The sequence below is a fragment of the Propithecus coquereli genome, unplaced genomic scaffold (assembly GCF_000956105.1).
Source record: "Propithecus coquereli isolate 6110/MARCELLA unplaced genomic scaffold, Pcoq_1.0 Scaffold317, whole genome shotgun sequence".
NCBI lineage: Eukaryota > Metazoa > Chordata > Mammalia > Primates > Indriidae > Propithecus > Propithecus coquereli.
In genome coordinates this window covers 795,281-814,486 of record NW_012148808.1, presented here as the reverse complement: position 1 = coordinate 814,486, position 19,206 = coordinate 795,281, and the positions used below count along the sequence as shown (strand labels likewise).

Sequence of the window (19,206 nt, the reverse complement as noted above, 5' to 3'; positions counted from 1 at the left end):
TTACTACATGCAAAGCAGTATAGAGCCAAAAGTAGCTCTTGTGACTATTGTATAATGAATGACATTAAAATTATGGATCCCTGAACTTAAAACAGATGAATTTTATGGTATATAAATTACACCTCAGTAAAGCTGTTCAAAAATATTAAGGCTCCCATTCATAGACATTAAACTCCAATAGCAACAGCAATTCAAAGAATTTTATGCCTTTTGACAGTTTTCGTAATTCTTCTCTAATCTCAATAGTCCCATCTTTAAAGGAAAAAAAAATGTGTTTTGTAATATACTTTTCAATAGTGTTTAAGAAATTTTCCTCCATCCTTATCCTAGTCCCAGGCTCTTATGTTATATGGCTGTACACTTTTATTTTTCACCTGAAGCAGAGTAATATTAAATTGAATGTCTGGGTAATATTAGACAGCTCAAAGCTAAAGTTCAACCTTTTCCTCACAAATAACTAACAAACATGATGCAATACTTGTTAAATGCTCAAGAGGCAAGTCCCAACCTAGAAACATAAATTTCTTGATGCTCAGAATCAATTTTAAAAGGAAAATCTCAAAACTGATCTAAGTATCTGAACACTGCACAGCTAAATGGTATAAATTAAAACAAACAACAACAACAACAAAAATCAGCAACTCAACATGCTCCTTTCCATTCCTCACAGCTGTGGGCTGGGAGACACTATTCTGGTACATGAGGGAAAGTTTTGCTCCAAGTAAGGACAGAGGTTGGGCTTTGGAAAGGCTTCCAGTGTGTGCAGGACTCTGGTAAAGTGCTGAAAGCCTGCTCTCCCGCTCCAAGTCTACCAGCACACACAGATCCAGCTGTGTTCTCTGAAATTTCCCAAACGAGAGCATTATAGGGCAGAGTTCATGTCAAGCTTTTATGCTCCTGGGACGAGCTCTGATGCAACAAAGAAACAGTAAACTGTTCCTGTTGTTAGTCAGTAGCCAAGGTTAAAAAAAGAACAAAGTCTTTTCTTACCCCTTTGCTGAACTATGTACTGTTTACCAACTAGTATCCTGTTCCCTAAACTCCCCTTACTCTAGTTCAGGTTGAATGTTCCTAAAATTCTCTTTTCTTCTATCACTTTTCTCCTCAAAATATTCCTTCGTTTTCCATTGCCAACGCAGCAAAATATAAATCCCTTAATCTGTGGTTAAAGTGTATCATGAATGTCGTCAATCTATCTAATCCTGCTATACTTTTCTGCCTGCATAGTAGTCAAATTAATTGTGTTTGTATTTGTACAGCTCTTCAAAAAACACCACCCTCCGTTACCAAGCAATCAGCTGTGTTTCTTGTGAAGCTATATCCAGCTTGGTAACTTATTCCCTTGTGCTAGTATTCCTTCTTTCCTGCTCACTTTTTTTCTCCCACACTCCTGGTTCCTTGATAGGGTACCCCATACTTGGAATTGCCTTTAGACTCTGTCTTTTAGAGATTCCAATTTAAGACTGATAATTTCTCTCACCTATGAGGTTGGCAAAAAGATTTTTGAAAAATGACTAATCTATTGGGGAGGCTGAAGAGAAGCAGACATTTTATTAGCATAAACTCTTGTTTGTTTTCTCTATTTGTTAAAGCAGTTTGGAAACTACTCAAATGTTCATCGCTAAGTATCTGGTTGCTAAAGCTAAGGAATGTTCATACAATGGAGGGCTACATGTATATATAAAGGGATGTTTATATGTTGCTGTGGAGTGATACTCAGGATATGTTAAGTAAAAAAATAGGTTTAAGAAACGTAAAAAAGGGGGATAATAGATATAGATAAATAGACATAAATATATACATATAGATATACACATACACACAAACTCATTTTTCTAAGAAAAACAATGAGAGATTACACAAAAAAATTATAAATGGTTATTTATAGGGTGAAGAAAACAAGGATAAGTAACAGGACAAAAGCTGGACTTTTCTAATTATAATTTGCTTTATAGCTTTTATTTGGAACCAGGTAAAATGTTTCACCTGGTAAATCAAAAGAGAAAAGGAGCAATTCTTAAACACCAAAAGAAAATAAAGATATGAGTGAATAAAGATATGAGCCTTTCAAGTTGATGGCATAATCAAGCAGAAAAGATTTAATTCAATTGATTTTAAAATACAGCATTTTGATTATACAGTCGGTTATAGCCTATGGACGAAAAGAACCATAAAGATATTCTAAATTGTATCCAATATTGTATCCTAAATTGTATCCTATACTCTTTATGTTAATGGAAACATTGGTATTGTTATTTTGAAACTATAGATAAAAAATAGCCAAATAGCAATATAGGTGATAAATATAAACGAAGTGAATAATTATGTTAATATTTATCACTAGAAACTAAAATTTTTGGCATAAGAGATATAGGCATACAATGAAAGAAATAAAAACCTTCTAGTCTTTAATTTGAACTGGAAATCATGTATGAGTTCATGACAGTTTTTCTATTAAAAATTTTATTTCCTAGCTGTGTACACTAAAAAGATCTAGAAATAATAATGACTCAGTATCGATGAATACCTTTAGTGTCAAAATTGTCATCTCCAAATACCGTTTTCCAGTAACATGAACCAAGACCTCTTGGAGAATTGGATGTTTAGCTCTAGGATAGAAGATTTATATGAGTCTGGATATCTTTTAGTGCCTGAAAGCAAGAATGCTAACAAAGACTCCTAGAGTCATTTCAAAGACATAGGAACCAACTTAAAGAGATTGCCACTGGTCAAAGATAAGACAACTTCAAAATCACAGAGAGTAACATCTGCAATGGAGTTAAACACATCTATATATGAAATACACATAGCTGTGATGATACCCCTCTTTAAGGAATAAAACCTCATTACCTATAAAGGTTGCTAGAATACTACTCATTATTCTGAAATTTGATAAAAGGAAAGATGGATTTGTTCAACTTTTCCCTCCTACAAAGATTGACTTTTAGAATATGGTATCCAGCCTCCAGGTGACCCCCAGTGATTCTTGCCTCCTAGTAGATTCTCCGTTCTGTAGTCCTCTCCTTCCTGAAATGGGGCTGACCTGTGTCAACAGTAAGATATTCACAAAATGACAATTTATGACTTCCCAAACCAAGTCAAAACATCATGGCAGCTTCTGCCTTTTTTAATAATTAAAGTATTAAATGATGCTTTGCACTGAACTGTTTTAATAATGATCAGACTGTATTTTACATATCCCTTCTGGCAGTTGTATAGAAAATGAATTACAGGTGACAAGCTAGCAAGCAGAGTGACCAATTACGAGGCTGTAATAATAATCAATGCTTATCATTGCTTTAGGTCACTAAGTTTTGGGATAATTTATTATAGAGCAATAGAAAATTAATACTGGGCTGGGTGCATCACAGCTCATGCCTGTAATCCTAGCAGTCTGGGAGGCCAAAGCAAGAGGATTGCTTGAGAGCTCAGGAGGTCTCGCTCAGCCTGAGCAAGAGTGAAATCTTGTCTCTACTAAAAATAGAAAAAATTAGCTGAGCATGGTGGCTCACGCCTGTAGTCCCAGCTACTCCAGAGGATGAGGCAGGAGGATCCTTTGAACCCAGGAGTTGGAGATTGCAGTGAACTATGATGACGCCATTGCACTCTAGCCAGGGTGACAGAGTGAGACTGTCTCAAAAAAAAAAAAAAAAACAGAAAGAAAGAAAAGAAAATTAATACTAACTAACCAGATAATTGATAAGAAGTAGCTCTTCACAGAACTTAGTTAATAAGTGCCAGATAAATAGTAGACATGAGAATCATCACCATTTTGTAACGCTCAACAAAATAATGGCTGCTTGAACTATTAAGTGAAAGATTGATAGAAAACTATATAATGGTTGGGTCAATCTAACACCACCTGAACCCACTGATCAATCATAACATAACTAAATGCAGAATAACCCAACATTACATGACTCCTGATGCGATGCAGCTGGAACTCTACAGCACCATCTATAAAACATTGAAAACCTGAACTTGAATGTAATCAAGCCTATCTATAAGTTTATGGAAAATATGGGCAATAAAGGAAAATAAATGACATTATAAAGATATAAACAGCCAAATGCATTATAACGGGAAATTCTACTGGACAAATGACACACACGAAAAATAGCGTGGATGGAAAGAAATACAGACGCCCTCACACCTGAAGAACAGAACTATAAGGAATGAGGCCTCGAGAAAACTGCCAGTACTTTCATTAGTATGTAAAGAGTAATTTTATCTCATCCTTCTTACGCTCCATAAAGTATCCTCAAAGACTTTAGTGAGTGTCTCACCAGCAAAGAAAAGAAGGCCATGGGGGAATGTTGCAGGTGAAGTGATTATAGCACCCCTTCCTTGTAAGCATGTTGAGTTTTGACAAGTCATCACGATCTAGTGTATGATGAGGTTCATTTGTTTTAGCACTTGATTGTATAGTCTTCAAAGGCTTGAGTTTGGAGCATGTCATTTAACATCCAGAAAATTTTGACAGGTAAAATGATATCCATCATATCACACTTACCTTATTCTTCCAACTTGTTACTCAAATGGAAATAAACCATAAAGAAAAGCAATTTGATATGAATGAAGCCATCCAGCACAACCAATGGCCTAATGAGAAGGTGACTCAGCTATATTTCCCTTTTTCTTTAAATAGCATAGAAATAAGTTGTATATGCAGTAGAGTCCTTTAGGCCATGTGATCCTCTATTGCTAAATTCCATACATTTATTCTATTATTCATATGACCTTATCATCACACCACATAGATATTTCATTTTAAGTACAGTGTCTGTGCTTTTTCTTCTGTATAGAAAACCCACAAATCTGTAACCATAACTTTTTTACAGATCCAGCTCAAGGTAAATTTTCTTCAAGAACTTACTGTTACCATCGCAGCCTCAACATATATGCAACAATCTCTCTTATCCAAAGCAATCAGAATCCATATTTGATAGGTAAACTGAAAGAGTAGGTTAAGCAGAGGTTATATTTTTCTAAGTCTTAGCTTCTCATCTGTAAACTGAGGGCTAATTGTAGTTATCTTATAGGCTTAATATGGGGATTAAATGAGTAACTACAAATAAAGTACTTAAAATGGTGCCTGGCACTAAGGTAAAGCCGCAATAAACTTTGAATTCTATTTTATACATATGTTTCATATAAAAACTTTGCTCTAAATAAAGTACCAAGTCCTGGGGAGGGTGGTAGGCACTATATTTTCTGTTTTGTATTCACACCGGTAATAAAGTGCAGTGGTGCTCTATATATCATTTTTGGTGAATTTAGTGAGTAAATGATGTTTAAGTGAATTAAAACAAAGAATATTAAAACTTCTATTATCTCATTTTCAGTTAATTTTTATATGTCTACGTTCATCCTAAACTCTCACAGTCTTAGAATTGCCTAATTGCAAGAAAATTAAATTCTTCATGTTGAATTTTTATAGTAATGAGAAAAAATTACCCCATCCATGTTTCTGAGCTATAAAAGTGACAGTAAGAATTAATTTATCTGCAATTTAGGAATTTAAATCACTTTCATTCTAAAAGCACGGAATTAAAATAATTAATGATATTAGTAATAACACATTCCAATATTCAACTTTTGATTGCCATCATGACCAGCTGTCACTTGTATTTCTAAAGTGTCTGATATTTCCTTCTGTGTTACCATCTCTACATGTTTAGAGGCAGGAGAACCCACAAATTGTCCTTTGTGTATTGAAAATTAAAAATATGTAACATTTTTGGAATGGTCTTGAAATAAGAAAACAGTTTTCTGTATAATGTTAAGGATTCCTTAGTATCTTTTGAATATTCTTAGCTAGTGTATAGTGGGTGCCATGTGCTTCAGCCCTTTGCTTGCAAGTCTCCTTAATTCACAAATCTGTCTTATGTCCTTAACTCTCACCAAGTTTTTGAGGCATGTCACCGATGCTTATAGAAAAGAAGCTGTTTTATCATCTACTCTCACCTCCAACACAGTCTAGCTAGAAGTGCATTCTTTATATTTTTCTTTTACTGTGTTTCTACACAAATGTCCCTATTTCCACTGATGGCACCATATTCTTTCAGTCATGTAATCCTGACACTCCAAAGATTTCCACAAGATTGAGAGCCGTAGAATGGTGGTTAAGTGTGGACTCCCTCTCCCATTACCAGCCTTAATTTCTCTGCTCCTCAAGTTCCTCCTCTGCAAAATGAGGATGATGACAGTACCTTCCTAATAAAGTTATAAGGAGAATTAAAAGGGTAACACATTTAAATTACTTAGAAGAGTGCCTGGCAGGTAGTAAGCCTCAATAAATGTTTGTCGTTACTATGATTTTTCCTTTTCCATACCAACACACTTACCAAAGCCTTGAAAATGCCTCTCACATCTTCTCCTACCTTTCCGTCCCCACAGCCATTTCCCTACTCAGGACTTTTTGCATCCACCTACTTCCTTTTCCGAGCCGTGATTCATTCATTCACTTATTCATTTATTCTCTGAATAGTCAAAGAAAAATTACAACATGCCAAGAACTGGTTTGGGCCTTGGGACTATAATAGCCAAACACACCCGATCTCTGCTCCCACGAACTGGTGGTCTAGCGCAGAGGTCAGGAAACTACGACCTACAAACCAAATCTGGCCCACCACCTGTTTGTGTAAATAAAATTTACTAGGATATAGCCACGCTCATTTGTTTGTGTGTTTTCGGTGGCTGTTTTCAACAATGGCAGAGTTGAGTTATTACAACAAAATCTGTATGGCCCACGAAAGTACACAGAAAAGGCCCTTTACAGATAAAGGTTGCCAGCCCCTTTTCTAGTAGCAGAAATATAGTAAGATCCCACTAAGGTTAAATTACATCACCAGAGAGCTTATTGTCACACCATGCAGGCATCTTCATGGCAGTCATGTGCCTCATCGGTTATGTCATTTCTCACTCATCTGTTCAAAGTCTGTGGGCACCAGTTTCCTTCTCCCGCCTTCTCCTGCCCCTACTGCTCACTGCATGCACTTGTGGAGGCAAATCTCCCTTTGGAAGCCTTCCCAGAGCTCATTAAAACCTATGCGGTGACCTTCTTACGGGGTCCCCTAGTACCTATTTTAGCATTTGTTCCATTGTATTAAAATTGTCTGATTACTAATCTGATTCCTTCAAAATATCAAGTCCATGAGGTTAAGGATGGAGCCTCATGTGTTGTGGATTCTCAGTGCTAAGCCAGGGGCAGATACCTAGCATGTAAAAATAATAACAATAGGGGCCGGGCGCGGTGGCTCACGCCTGTAATCCTAGCACTCTGGGAGGCCGAGGCGGGTGGATCGCTCAAGGTCAGGAGTTCGAGACCAGCCTGAGCAAGAGCAAGACCCCGTCTCTACTAAAAACAGAAAGAAATTATCTGGACAACTAAAAATATATATATATAGAAAAAATTAACTGGGCATGGTGGCGCATGCCTATAGTCCCAGCTACTCGGGAGGCTGAGGCAGGAGGATCGCTTGAGCCCAGGAGTTTGAGGTTGCTGTGAGCTAGGCTGACGCCAGGGCAACAGAGCCAGACTCTGTCTCAAAAAAAAAAAATAATAATAATAATAACAATAAATATTCTTTAACTAAATAAATACTACCTCTCTTTGTTTTGTTTTTATTTTTCCCACTCTATGGACACCTCCCTCACACACATTCTTCTCCAAAACCTACTGTTCCTTGGGGCAGAGTAGTACGTTATGTGGTTAAAGGAAGAAATGTTAATGAAGTAACTTCAAGGGTTAGAAAAATATCACCCAAAGTGGGGAATAACAAATGAAAATTTGAAAATTTTTATTATCTACATTTCACAGGATGCTAAAGAAGCCAGGGAATAAAAAATCTGACCTTGCACAAAATCATTCTAATGAAAATCTCTCTTAAAATATAGCATAAGAAAGTAGTATATGGTATTTGAAAGTAATTTTTTATGTTTTTAAACATAGATAATTGTTTTAGACCTAAAGATTCTGAGAGGAACTGTAAGAGGTTCTACTTTAAGATGTTATTTTTAAAATAAGTTTATAGCATCTATATTATTTAATATATTATGCTTAATGTGATTTATGATATTTTAATATCAAAATACATATTTCATTCTCAAACATTACCTTAAATATACACCATACAATTTATTTTAAAAATAAATATTTTACCATTGTGAGGTCTTTAAGGCAGGAAGACTTTCTGTTTTTAAGTTTTATCGCTTTTCACCACTAGATGGTGCAATCACCATTTTAAAAGTAATGGCATTAATCTATTTAAAAATTCTTTAATAAGAATTTATGATTATAGTTTTAGTGCTTTTGTAAAATTAGTAACTCATTCTATTTTTTTTAATAAAAGGTCTTTACACATTTTGTGTTCTTCAAATAATAACCAAAATTGTATGTAATTTTGTTGCAGATTAATTCTGTATTAGTTTGCCTCCATTTTTGGAGAACGAGATACAATTTTTCAAACATTTTTTCTTTTGCATAACTATTAACTTAGATTCAGCAAGCGTATGAATTACCCTAAATCCAGTCAGGGGCTATGACTTAAATGGACGATCTGGCAAGCGGGTGTGATCTGCTGCTGTCTTTTGCCAGCCTAATAGATTCTTAGCCCCCATCCCGCACCCCATCCTGGAATGTGCTTTTTTGACTGGCACTATTTGCAGATGATTTATTGCTTTATGGGCAGCAATTTAAAGCTAACCCTTTCTTTCATGTGCCCTTTAGTGTAGTGTTGCCAGATGTGGGTGGGGGGGGAGAACGAAGGAAAGAATATACCAGGTGCCCAAATAAATTTGAATTTCAGACAACAAATAATTTTTAGTATACCTCAAATATCGTTAATCTGAAATTCAAATATTATACGGAACATACTTATGCTAATAAATTTATTCATTGTTTATCTGACATTTAAATTTAACTAGGCACCCTGCATTTTATCTGGAAACTCTACCTTTGATGGGTCCATCAGAGACTCCCCTGCTAGGCCCCTCTCAACATCACTCTCTAATCCCAGATAATGTGTCTCTTCCACACGAGTACTCATTACCCCTCAGCTTCCACTCCAGCCATAAACTGACTACCTCTTACTGCCGAGGTCTCTTTAGCCAGCAGGACGCCTCTTAGGGAAGATCCATTTTCGTATGTCCTCAAGGTGATGTTCCTAAGTATAATGTGAGTGCCACATCCTTTCCCTGGGATTCACCTCTGACAGGTTTGCATTTCCTTCTGCAGCCCCAGGAGCTGGGCCTGTGCGTTCACCAATGTCAGGGAACACACGTCAGGCTCTCCAAGTGGTCCTACTGAATCTCTTTTCTCTAGGCTTGAAATTAGGAGACAGCAACACCATGCATAGATTTGGTGATGGCGTGGGAGTGGAGAGAGGGACTTACAATATGGTTTTGCCCAAAGAAATGTTTCTTACTAAATTCTTTGAATTTCCATGCTCTGAACCATACTAGACTCTGTGGAATCCAGGAACCTTAAACCTAATTATTAACTCTTTTCTCTGACAATTTGGATCTTGGTAGTTTGAATCACAATTCACTTGGATACCGTGGAACCTCAGTTAAAACTGACAAGTTAACAACAGAGCGAACACAAGTGTATATCCATCTCTGCTCAAGCGTTCAAACCATGCTCCTTTTTCTCTCAACCTACAGTTGCAACTGTCCCACTGGGTGGAAAGGAACATTCTGTACTGAGACAGTTTCCACCTGCGATCCTGAACATGACCCTCCACACCACTGTAGCCAAGGAGCAACCTGTATTTCACTGCCTCATGGATACACCTGCTACTGTCCTTTAGGAACCACTGGAATCTACTGTGAACAAGGTCAGGCGGAATTTCAATTCATTTTGCTCACAAATGTAACTACATTTAGGAACTGCAAAGTCAGTTTTCCTCTTGGAAAGTAAAAAAGAAATATATATAATAAAATCAGAGTCCACTCTCCTCTCTCTCCCCAGCATATGTGACATTGTACTTCACAGGTAGAGTAGTACTCAAAATTCAGTAGTACAAAAATACGGCTTTATATATAGTATTTCTTTATTACCTCTAAACTCCCTGTTTATTCTAGAAGTTTTGTACTAAATGCAGTTAAATCAAGTGAGCCTAAGTTCATAAGTCAGTTCCAGAATAAGACTCCACCTTTGAGCTTCTCCCTTCTGTACCCTCCATCTGACTCAAAACTCTCAAGAATGCCACAAGGCCATCAGCGCCAGAGGGAAAGAAGAGAAATTTGGGAGGTAAAATGGCCCCATGTCTGGTGGGAGCAACAAGGAGCAATATGTCCTCACCACCACAGCAAATTATGGTCACGCCTCTGAGGGAGCTCAGCTATCTCCTGTGTCCTCCCCATCTGGGCTATAACAAGCGCTAAGGTTACTTCTAGATCTGAGCTATTTTCCCTTTAATCCCCAGCTGGGATTACCAAAACAGTAACAGGGATTCCAGGAAACTCCCAGTTAAGGGAGCTGGAGAGGTTAAGCCAGAAAAATAAGGGGACATGGGGACCCACCTGCTACCTCCTGGCTTCCTGACACTGAATTATCTACCATTTCTCTATCTTGCCTCACCCTCCATCTAGAAAATAAAGCTTTAGCTTCCTCTCCACCTTTTAAAAAACAGAGGCTGAGATAGAAAGAGTACAGGAGCCAATCACCAATTGCCCTATATTCACTTTTGCATTATTTGGGGGTTTTACCACAATATTATATTCATTTGTGTGATAAGAACAAATTTAATCCTGCTCAGATCACTTTATCAAATATATTAATGCAAATATTTTTATTCTTACATTCCTTGAGATTCTTTGTGTGTTTAATTCTCCAAAAGTCACAATTGCTGATAGACATTGAGAGTTAGAATAATAGTGATTTAGTGAAAGAAATTTTTAATCATGTCTTAGAGTGTGACTATAACATAATGAGTTTTATGTCTGGCTCATGGAAATCGGTCTCTTTTATAATGACATCAGGGATAGGTCTTGGTCTTTAAGAAATGGTGGTTCTTCATTTCTAGAATATGCCACATGCTTTCCTGGAGTAGGGATTTTGCACCTACTCTTTCCTCTGCCTAAAATGCTCTCATCTTCCCCTCCACACCCAGCTAACACTCACTTAACCTTTAGATCTCAATCCAGATGTTGCTACTTTAGGGAAGCCTTTACTGATTCTCTTTCATAGAGCCGAGAGCAGTGCCCATGCCTGTTTTTTTTCATTGTTGTTGAATCTCTAGCACCCATCATACGGTACAGAACAAAAAATATTTGTTAAACATATCAGCTTAATAGCTATAAAATAATAAAAACTGGTTGTGAAAGTTTTCATGGAATGGTTCTTCAGTAAACAGCAAAGTACCCAAAGCTTTACTAAGATAAGAACCTCTCTTACTCCCAAAGGAATCACTATCAGAAACTGAAAGAAATAATAGGACAAGTAACACAAGAGCTAGTGAACGTAACAATGGAACAAACCAAATTTGTACACTAATGTTCATCACAGCCGTATTCTCAATAGCCAATCCGTGGAAACAAACCAAGTGTTCATCGACAGATGAATGGGTAAACAAAATGAAGTATATACATTTAATGGAATATTATTTAGCCATAAAAAGGAATTAAGTTCTGATATATGGTACAGCATGGATAAAACTTGAAAATATTATGCTAAGTGAAATAAGCCAGACACAAATTTATGATTCCATTTATATGAAATATCTAGAATAGGCAAATTTATAGAGACAAAAAGTAGACTAGAGGTTCTCAGGTGCTGAGAGGTAGGGAAAAATGGAGAATTATTGGTTAATGGTTACAGAGATTCCATTTGGGGGATGAAAAGTTTTGGAAATAGATAGTGGTGATTGTTACGCACCATTGTGAATGTAATTCCTGCCACTAAATTGTACATTTAAAAATAGTTAAAATGGCAAATTTTTAATATATATTTTACCACAATAAAAATTTCAAAAAAATCCAATATATTTATGTGGACATATGTGTTTATGTATTTGTATATGAATGTGTGTGAGTATATATGTGCATATATATCACAGTTCTGACCACTGAAAGAGCCAAGAAGCAAAGATACCCCAGTAGCAATGAACATACCTCACACCCATATCTTAGTTCTTAATACCATTCCCCTCTAAAAGGACCCAGAGATCCTCAGAGGAATGGCTTAATGCAGAGTTTGGGCATGTAGGTACAAAAAGAGCCTGGAACATATTGTTACATGAGGAAAAGAAAAAGTTCTCTGAAAAATTATGGGGGCTTATCACCAGAACACAGGAGTCAGATCGAAGGGGCTCCCACTAGCCAGATCTGGGATAATTTCACTCCAAAACAATTAGGCACAGTAACAAATTATAAACCACTGGAAAAATAGAAATTCACGATTTCATACCAATAGTAAATAGCTAGATGATTGTTATATAGATAGATGGATAGACAGAATAAATAAATGGGATGGAAGGGAGTACTCATTTCCAGTAGAATGCTAAGAGCTGACTGGCAATTGTGGAGGGATGGGTAGAGTTGGAAAATAGTCACTTTGCATCCATCAGAATAAAGATTGGCTCAGGCTAGAATCATCAATGGATGTTAAATCCAGCGGGGTAGTTTTGATGAAAAATGGATTTGCATGGTCTTACAGTTATATCCCCACGAACTGCATATGAATTGCAAGGAAGAAAAAAAGCAATAATTGTACAGTGAAATATTATAAAATAAAAAGTCAACATCTTGACTAAAATTATCAAAATTTACTTCATCAATGAAGAACAGCTAGACATCATGTAATTCCAGAGGTGATTTCCTGAGAAGAACACATTATCATCTATGCAATATTTAGGCCAAAAATGCATGAATATCAATGTCATAAAAGACAAAGAAAGGCTGTGGAAATGTTCTAGGTTAAAAGATACCAAAGAGATGTGACAATTCAAGGCAAGATCTGTTTAGATGGGATCCTGTACTCTAGAGGAAAATTATAAAGGATATTATTGAGTCAGCTGAAAAGAATTTGAATATTGTTAGACTAAACAAGAGTATTGTATTAATGTCAAATTTACTAAAGATGGTAAGTGTACTGTAGTTATGTAAGAGAATAGCCCTAAATTTTTAGGTATAAAGGGCCATAATGTGGGGAACTTGCTCTCTCTTGAACAGTTGAAGATTGAATGTTGGGTTTGGCAGATTTGGCAAATAGACTCAAGGTAAAACCTGACTTTCTCAGTCTACTTATCTATTTATCTTCTGTTTCCTTTTATTCACTTTTTTTTAGCATCTGAAAATATTTTTTTCCTTCTTGCTAGATCATCAATTTATTGCAAAAGATGTTTTAGAATAATTTATCCAACATTTTTAGTTATTTTCATGATGGGAATGGAGTAAATCATGTTAACTAGTCCACCATCTAATGGCAGCTAAAGTCAAGTACTGCATTTATTTTAAAGAAGCTCTTCTGACAGGTGTATGCATAAAGCATTAAAAACTGTAGAAAAAGTTAAGAGTACTATGATAGGACACAAATGGGGACACAATCATTTCGTCCCAAGTTTTGAGAAGCAGATACTGCTGGAGGCTGATCAGTAACGGAGGTGAGGAAAGGAGCCCAATAAAGGAAAAGGTCTGTCTGCAGTCGTACATTTAGTTTACCAGTCTGAAACCCACCCTCCATCCTCATTAAAGCAGCAAGAAAGAGAGAAACAGTGGGTTTTTCCCCTTTTAAGACTACACTCAGTATAAAAAATGATGATGTGTGCACAGTACCATGGTAACTTAAGACAGCTCAACTGATGAATTAAAAATTAAAGTATGCTTAAACCTAAACAAGATAGAGTAGACATATGAGAAAAAATACACCATAGTGAAAAAGAAAAGAGAAGCTGCTGAAATATATTTGTAATCCAGGTTTTTTCATATTTCACTATTTGATATATGCTTCTTGGGGGCACTTCACCACTTTCAAAACCTAAATTGCTGCCTCTTAATGCCTACAGATCTATTCATTTCCCTCACTACTGCTGTTTCAAGTTGCAGCCTGGCGGTTTCCAGAACCCCCAGACAAAACCTCCATCTGGGGACCTTACCATCACTGCTGTAGACATCAAGGTGCCAGAGTTCAACTGTGTTTTTTTACAGAAGTGTGGAGACTTCTCTTCCTTTTTTTGTTATGCTTGGTTTCAAGAGTACTCAATTCTTTAAATCTCAATGTCTTGCAAAATCTTAGCAAGAATGGTCCTTTTAGTGTCTTCAATTTTAGCATCCTCTACTTTTCCAAGCTGAATTTGGGTATATATAACTTGAGAGACAAAATTGTGCATAAAATTAGCAGACCAATGCAACTGGTAAATATCATGCAGCCTACAAAAGTTGCCCTGCCCTTCCATCTGACAACTGGGAGGCTTGGTTACTAGGCAAAGTCTTTCTTTGAGATGAGTGATCTCCTAGGAAACTTCTAAGTCTTGCATACAAATAGATTTCTGGAATACACCACCGTTTCACCAGACATGCCCAGTAGATATGAAACACATCTGAAGCTGTATCTTAGGCTCAAGCTGATACTGCTGCCAAACTCTATTTGAATTCTAATTAGCATTCTAATTCCTTCCTGGAAATTCTTAGCCAAAGTCAGAAGTTACATGAATCACTGTACAATGAGATATTAAATTTAAGTTTTCTTGTTGCCTAAGAGTTTAGGCTGAGGGCTCAAAGCTGAGACTAGTATCATGTACACCCAGAAGTCTAAAAAGAGTTTATAGATGATATCACTATACAGCTATTATAACAACTAAAATTAAAAATAGTGACAGTGCCAAATGCTGGTAAGGATGTGAAGAAACTAGATCTCTCACACATTGTTGGTGAGAAGGCAAAATGGTACAGCCACTGTAGAAAATGGTTTGGCAGTTTCTTATAAAACAAAACATTCACTAACCATACAACCCAGCAATCACACTGCTGGGCATTTATACCAATGAAATTAAAACTTACATCCACACAAAAACATGAATGGTCATATTAATAGAAGCTTAAACTGGAACAACCCAAATGTCCTTCAATGGATGAATGGTTAAACAAACGGATAGATCCATACCACAGAACACTACTCAGAAATAAAAAGGAACAAAGTATTAAATCATGCAGGTACTCAGATTTCAAGGGCATTATGCTGAGTGAAAAATGATAGATAATTCATAGAGAATATGTAGAGGCTGGGCCCAGTGGCTTAGGCCTATAATCCTAGCACTCTGGGAGGCTGAGGCAGGAGGATCACTTGAGCTCAGGAGTTAGAGACCAGCTGAGCAAGAGCAAGACCACTTCTCTACTAAAAATAGAAAAATTAGCTGGGCATCCCAGCTACTCAGGAGGCTGAGGCAAGAGGATCGCTTGAGCCCAGGAGTTTGAAGTTACAGTGAGCTATGATGACACCACTGCACTCTACTAGGGACAATGGAGTGAGATTCTGTCTCAAAAAAAAAGGGAAAGAAAGAAAATAATATGTAAACAGGGAGTACTACTCGCTTATCACCTGCTCCCAGCCTATATTGTGGGGGGAGGGCAATTAAGAGAATTGATTCAGAGAAAAGGGACTTTTTTGGAGAACATCGCTGGCCGTAGGAAGAGGGGTTAGAATGTACCCAAAAAATGAGTGAGAAGGGCATCAAAACGTACTCAGAGAAAATAGAGACGCTTGCCAGAAGGAAAGTTTAACATTTCCTTCCCTGGGTTACCAGTTTGTGCTGAGCTGACACTGGCTGTGAAACTGGCGTGGAGAACGGGAGGAAGAGATGTCAAGAAAATCAGACCTACATCCCTGGAGTGAGAGAAAACTTAAGACCAGTGTCTGACCCACACTCAAAGCAGCCTAAAGGCAAGAGGCTGGCTGTAGCTTTCCCTAGTGGCAGAGCTAGAGGCAGGACAGCTGGAGAGCAGAGGTGCCTTTCCACAGAGGACAGGTCAAGAGCCATGCACACATGACCAAGATAAGTAGGCTTGAGTCACCTTGAAGGAACCTTGACCAAAAAGGTAAGTTGTCTCAAGCAGAAAGAGGTTGGAGGCATCTCACAAGAGCAAAAGCTGACTGGGATTCATAAAAGGTCAGGCAAGGTGCATGAGTCTTCTCAAGAACCAAAGACAGAGGTACAACTGGGGAGTTGAAAAGCACTCAAAGATGCAAAAGAGCATCTTCCATGACAGAAGAAATTACACAGGTGAGAGAAAGCTAGAAACAGTAGCAGACAGCAATGACCCTTCCCTTGCCTTCTCTTCACTGATCCCCACAGTGATCTTGGAAAAGCAAAAGAGTGGAAGGTAAAGGAAGAGAACAAGGGACTAGTACAAATAGCAAAACAAAAACATACCACTCCCCCCACTTCCCTACCACAGCTTTCCAAGCTTGAGTCAGATCTGAGCTGTGGGGAAAGGACAGAAGTTTAGAATTAGGTGAGAGATTAGGGTTTTGATTCAGATTGAATGGAATTTCTTAGTACCACAAAATGAGAACATTTCACTGAGACCCAAAAACGATCAAAGAGCTAAGCAATTTGCCCAAGACATCATCAAGAATGAGAATGGAAGATTCTCAGACATATCTGAAGGGCAATCATAGGGAAAAATCAAGCTACATCTTGAGTGCCTCCTACCGAGTCCAGCCCTTTCAACAAACCATGAGAAGTCCTTGAGTCTTTCCCTTGACCTTGATAATGTGCCAACTGTGCTCGCCCTGAAGCAGTCCTTTGCTTATGTTAAAAACACCTTCCTCTGATGTTCCATATCACCTATTCTTCAGTATTTTGAAGACATATAATATCTTTACTGAGAATATTGCCTGTTTTAGGTATCTATGGATTTCACAAATCAAATGGCACATCATTGCAATCCAAGTGTTTCCACTTCACTACAGCCTATTCCATTTTCTTTTTCACTAGATTGTACCAGTCTGGTGCCAGTTAATGCCACAGTTCTTAAACAGGGATACATATAAATATTAGTTTCTCTGAGGGTTCCTATTTATAATAAATAAAAAGTGATGGCCATGAGTGAAGTTTGTGCAATATGGAAGTCAGTCACCTGAATTATTAGTTATTATCCCTCTCAGAAAACTATCCCTTCTGAAATAGCCCCCTTACACATACCAACCCTCAAGCTATGGCCAGAACCCAATAGATCAGTTATCCAAGAAGAATTTTGGTGTTTTCTTCTTAATTCACCTATATTGATTAGTAAAGTCTCCCAAAGATAATTCACCATCAGAAAAATTTTGTATGAGTCACTGGAAAACCTGGACTTTTCCCAAATTCTACCTCAAAATGAATAATAGAAGAAATGTTTAGCAGATAATTTAGTGATGATAGATACTACTTACTACATCAGAGTCCTTTGAGATGCTCCTATTTGTGGCTTCTGTCAGCTTCCATAGGCAGACCCACTCATATCAAAAAGGTCAGAACTTTTGGTGCCCTACTTAAGCTATAAAAATTTAATGAGCAAAAATTATCATAATTCATCAATAAAAGGTATCAACTATCTATGTATTGTCTCAAAAAGTACAATCCATTTAAAATAGATCTTCACCTATATTGTCTGTGAAAGTAGATCCATCCTTTATCTAAGACCCTGGGACACTGAAATTCTTGACCACATGGCTTTGAGGTATTAGAATTTCAAACCAGTGAGAGAAATGGGAGGTGCCAGCTTATGCGTAGCACTTCAAGGGGTATTTTGAAAACAAAAAAGGCAAGGTCTCAAATAACATCTGGAACATAGCATTTTGATCTAATTAGTACTATGCTTTATTTAAAGTTATCTTTTTGGAATTTTTATGTTTCCAAAAGTGCCTAAAATTCTCATGTAACCTGAAGTGCTATAATAAGAAAGTTTACTTTCTAATTTATAGACATAGTACCAACCTAGGCCAATGTTGAATCCTCTTAAAGTGGATGTTAGGGTACATAATACAATCTCTACCTCCACCCCTTTCTGAATGTAGGTATTCCCTCCCTCAGCCATTGGCAATAATACCTCCAGAGAGCTCAAAGATACATCCCTCACCAGAACTGAAAGGAGCTACCTTGTCCAAGGTTACCCCTCCTCCCCAGTGACAGCCTGAATCCAAAGACTGTGTGATGTGAAGGTGATGGCGGCGGGGATGGGGCAGTTGCCCCAAAGGCTGGACCCCTTGCCTCAGTCTGAAATATTAGTAACTTTGAGAGGTCATCCTAGCTCCAGAGCTCTCTGTGAAATAAGCTACAAACTTCTCCCTCCTGCTGCCTTCCCTCTCTCACAGGTGTTGCTTCCAAGAGCACTCTCCAATAAACCTCCCATACACAAAGTTCCATCCCAGATTCTGTTTCCTAGGAAAACTATCCAAGACAAAAGGACACAGGAACCAGCTTAAAAGGGCTCCAACTGGCCAAATCAGGGAGAATTTGAGAAGCAAAATAATTATGATAATAACAGATTACAACCCATTGAATAAAAATAATGAACCCACACTGACAGAAAGGAAGGAAGGATGAGAGGGAAAGAGTGAGGGAGGGAAGAAAGGAAAGAGGAAGAAAATAAAGGAAAGATCTTCCATAAATTTATTTATTAGTGGAATTCCAACTAATAAATGTAAAAGTAATGTTGTAAATAAAAAATCAATTGTGGTGACCATCCATCAGTGAAGCTTAATGCTGCTGGTGGGTGGAGGCTAGCTGAGGATCAGGATATTGATGTAATCTTGGATCACTTTCACATGAAATACAAATTAAGTACAAAGGGAAAAATGGAGAATTTAAAGTGAAGAAACCTGGCAAAAACAAATATGAGCAGATAATCAAGGTTAATATTACCAGTAGTGAGACAGGTCTACATTATGTATCTCTTGATGTGCACAGCATCGTTTCTGCAAAGATTACATGATTTGAATTTGGTCATGCAGAAACACCAGATGGATCTAAGTTGGAGGTCATTCTACGGAATGTAAGTTCTCAAAAATTCACAAGATATGGAAAACAGGTAAGATAGAGAACTATTTCAGATTGAAAGAATCTTAAGAGACATGACAACTGGCCAGGAGCGGTGGCTCACGCCTGTAATCCTAGCACTCTGGGAGACCGAGGAGGGCGGATCGTTTGAGCTCAGGAGTTCGAGACCAGCCTGAGCAAGAGCGAGACCCTGTCTCTACTAAAAATAGAAAGAAATTGGCCA

The 19,206-nt window shown here is 37.4% G+C and overlaps 1 protein-coding gene across 1 annotated transcript in view; it reads left to right on the top strand.

Moving 5' to 3' along the window:
• Positions 1-19,206, top strand: part of EYS (eyes shut homolog (Drosophila)) — a 235,914-nt gene that overhangs the window by 201,738 nt on the left and 14,970 nt on the right. Inside the window, exon 8 of the mRNA XM_012650277.1 lies at positions 9,667-9,839. Within this exon, the coding sequence (XP_012505731.1) occupies positions 9,667-9,839 (173 nt within the window). The remainder of the gene's footprint in view (positions 1-9,666; positions 9,840-19,206) is intronic.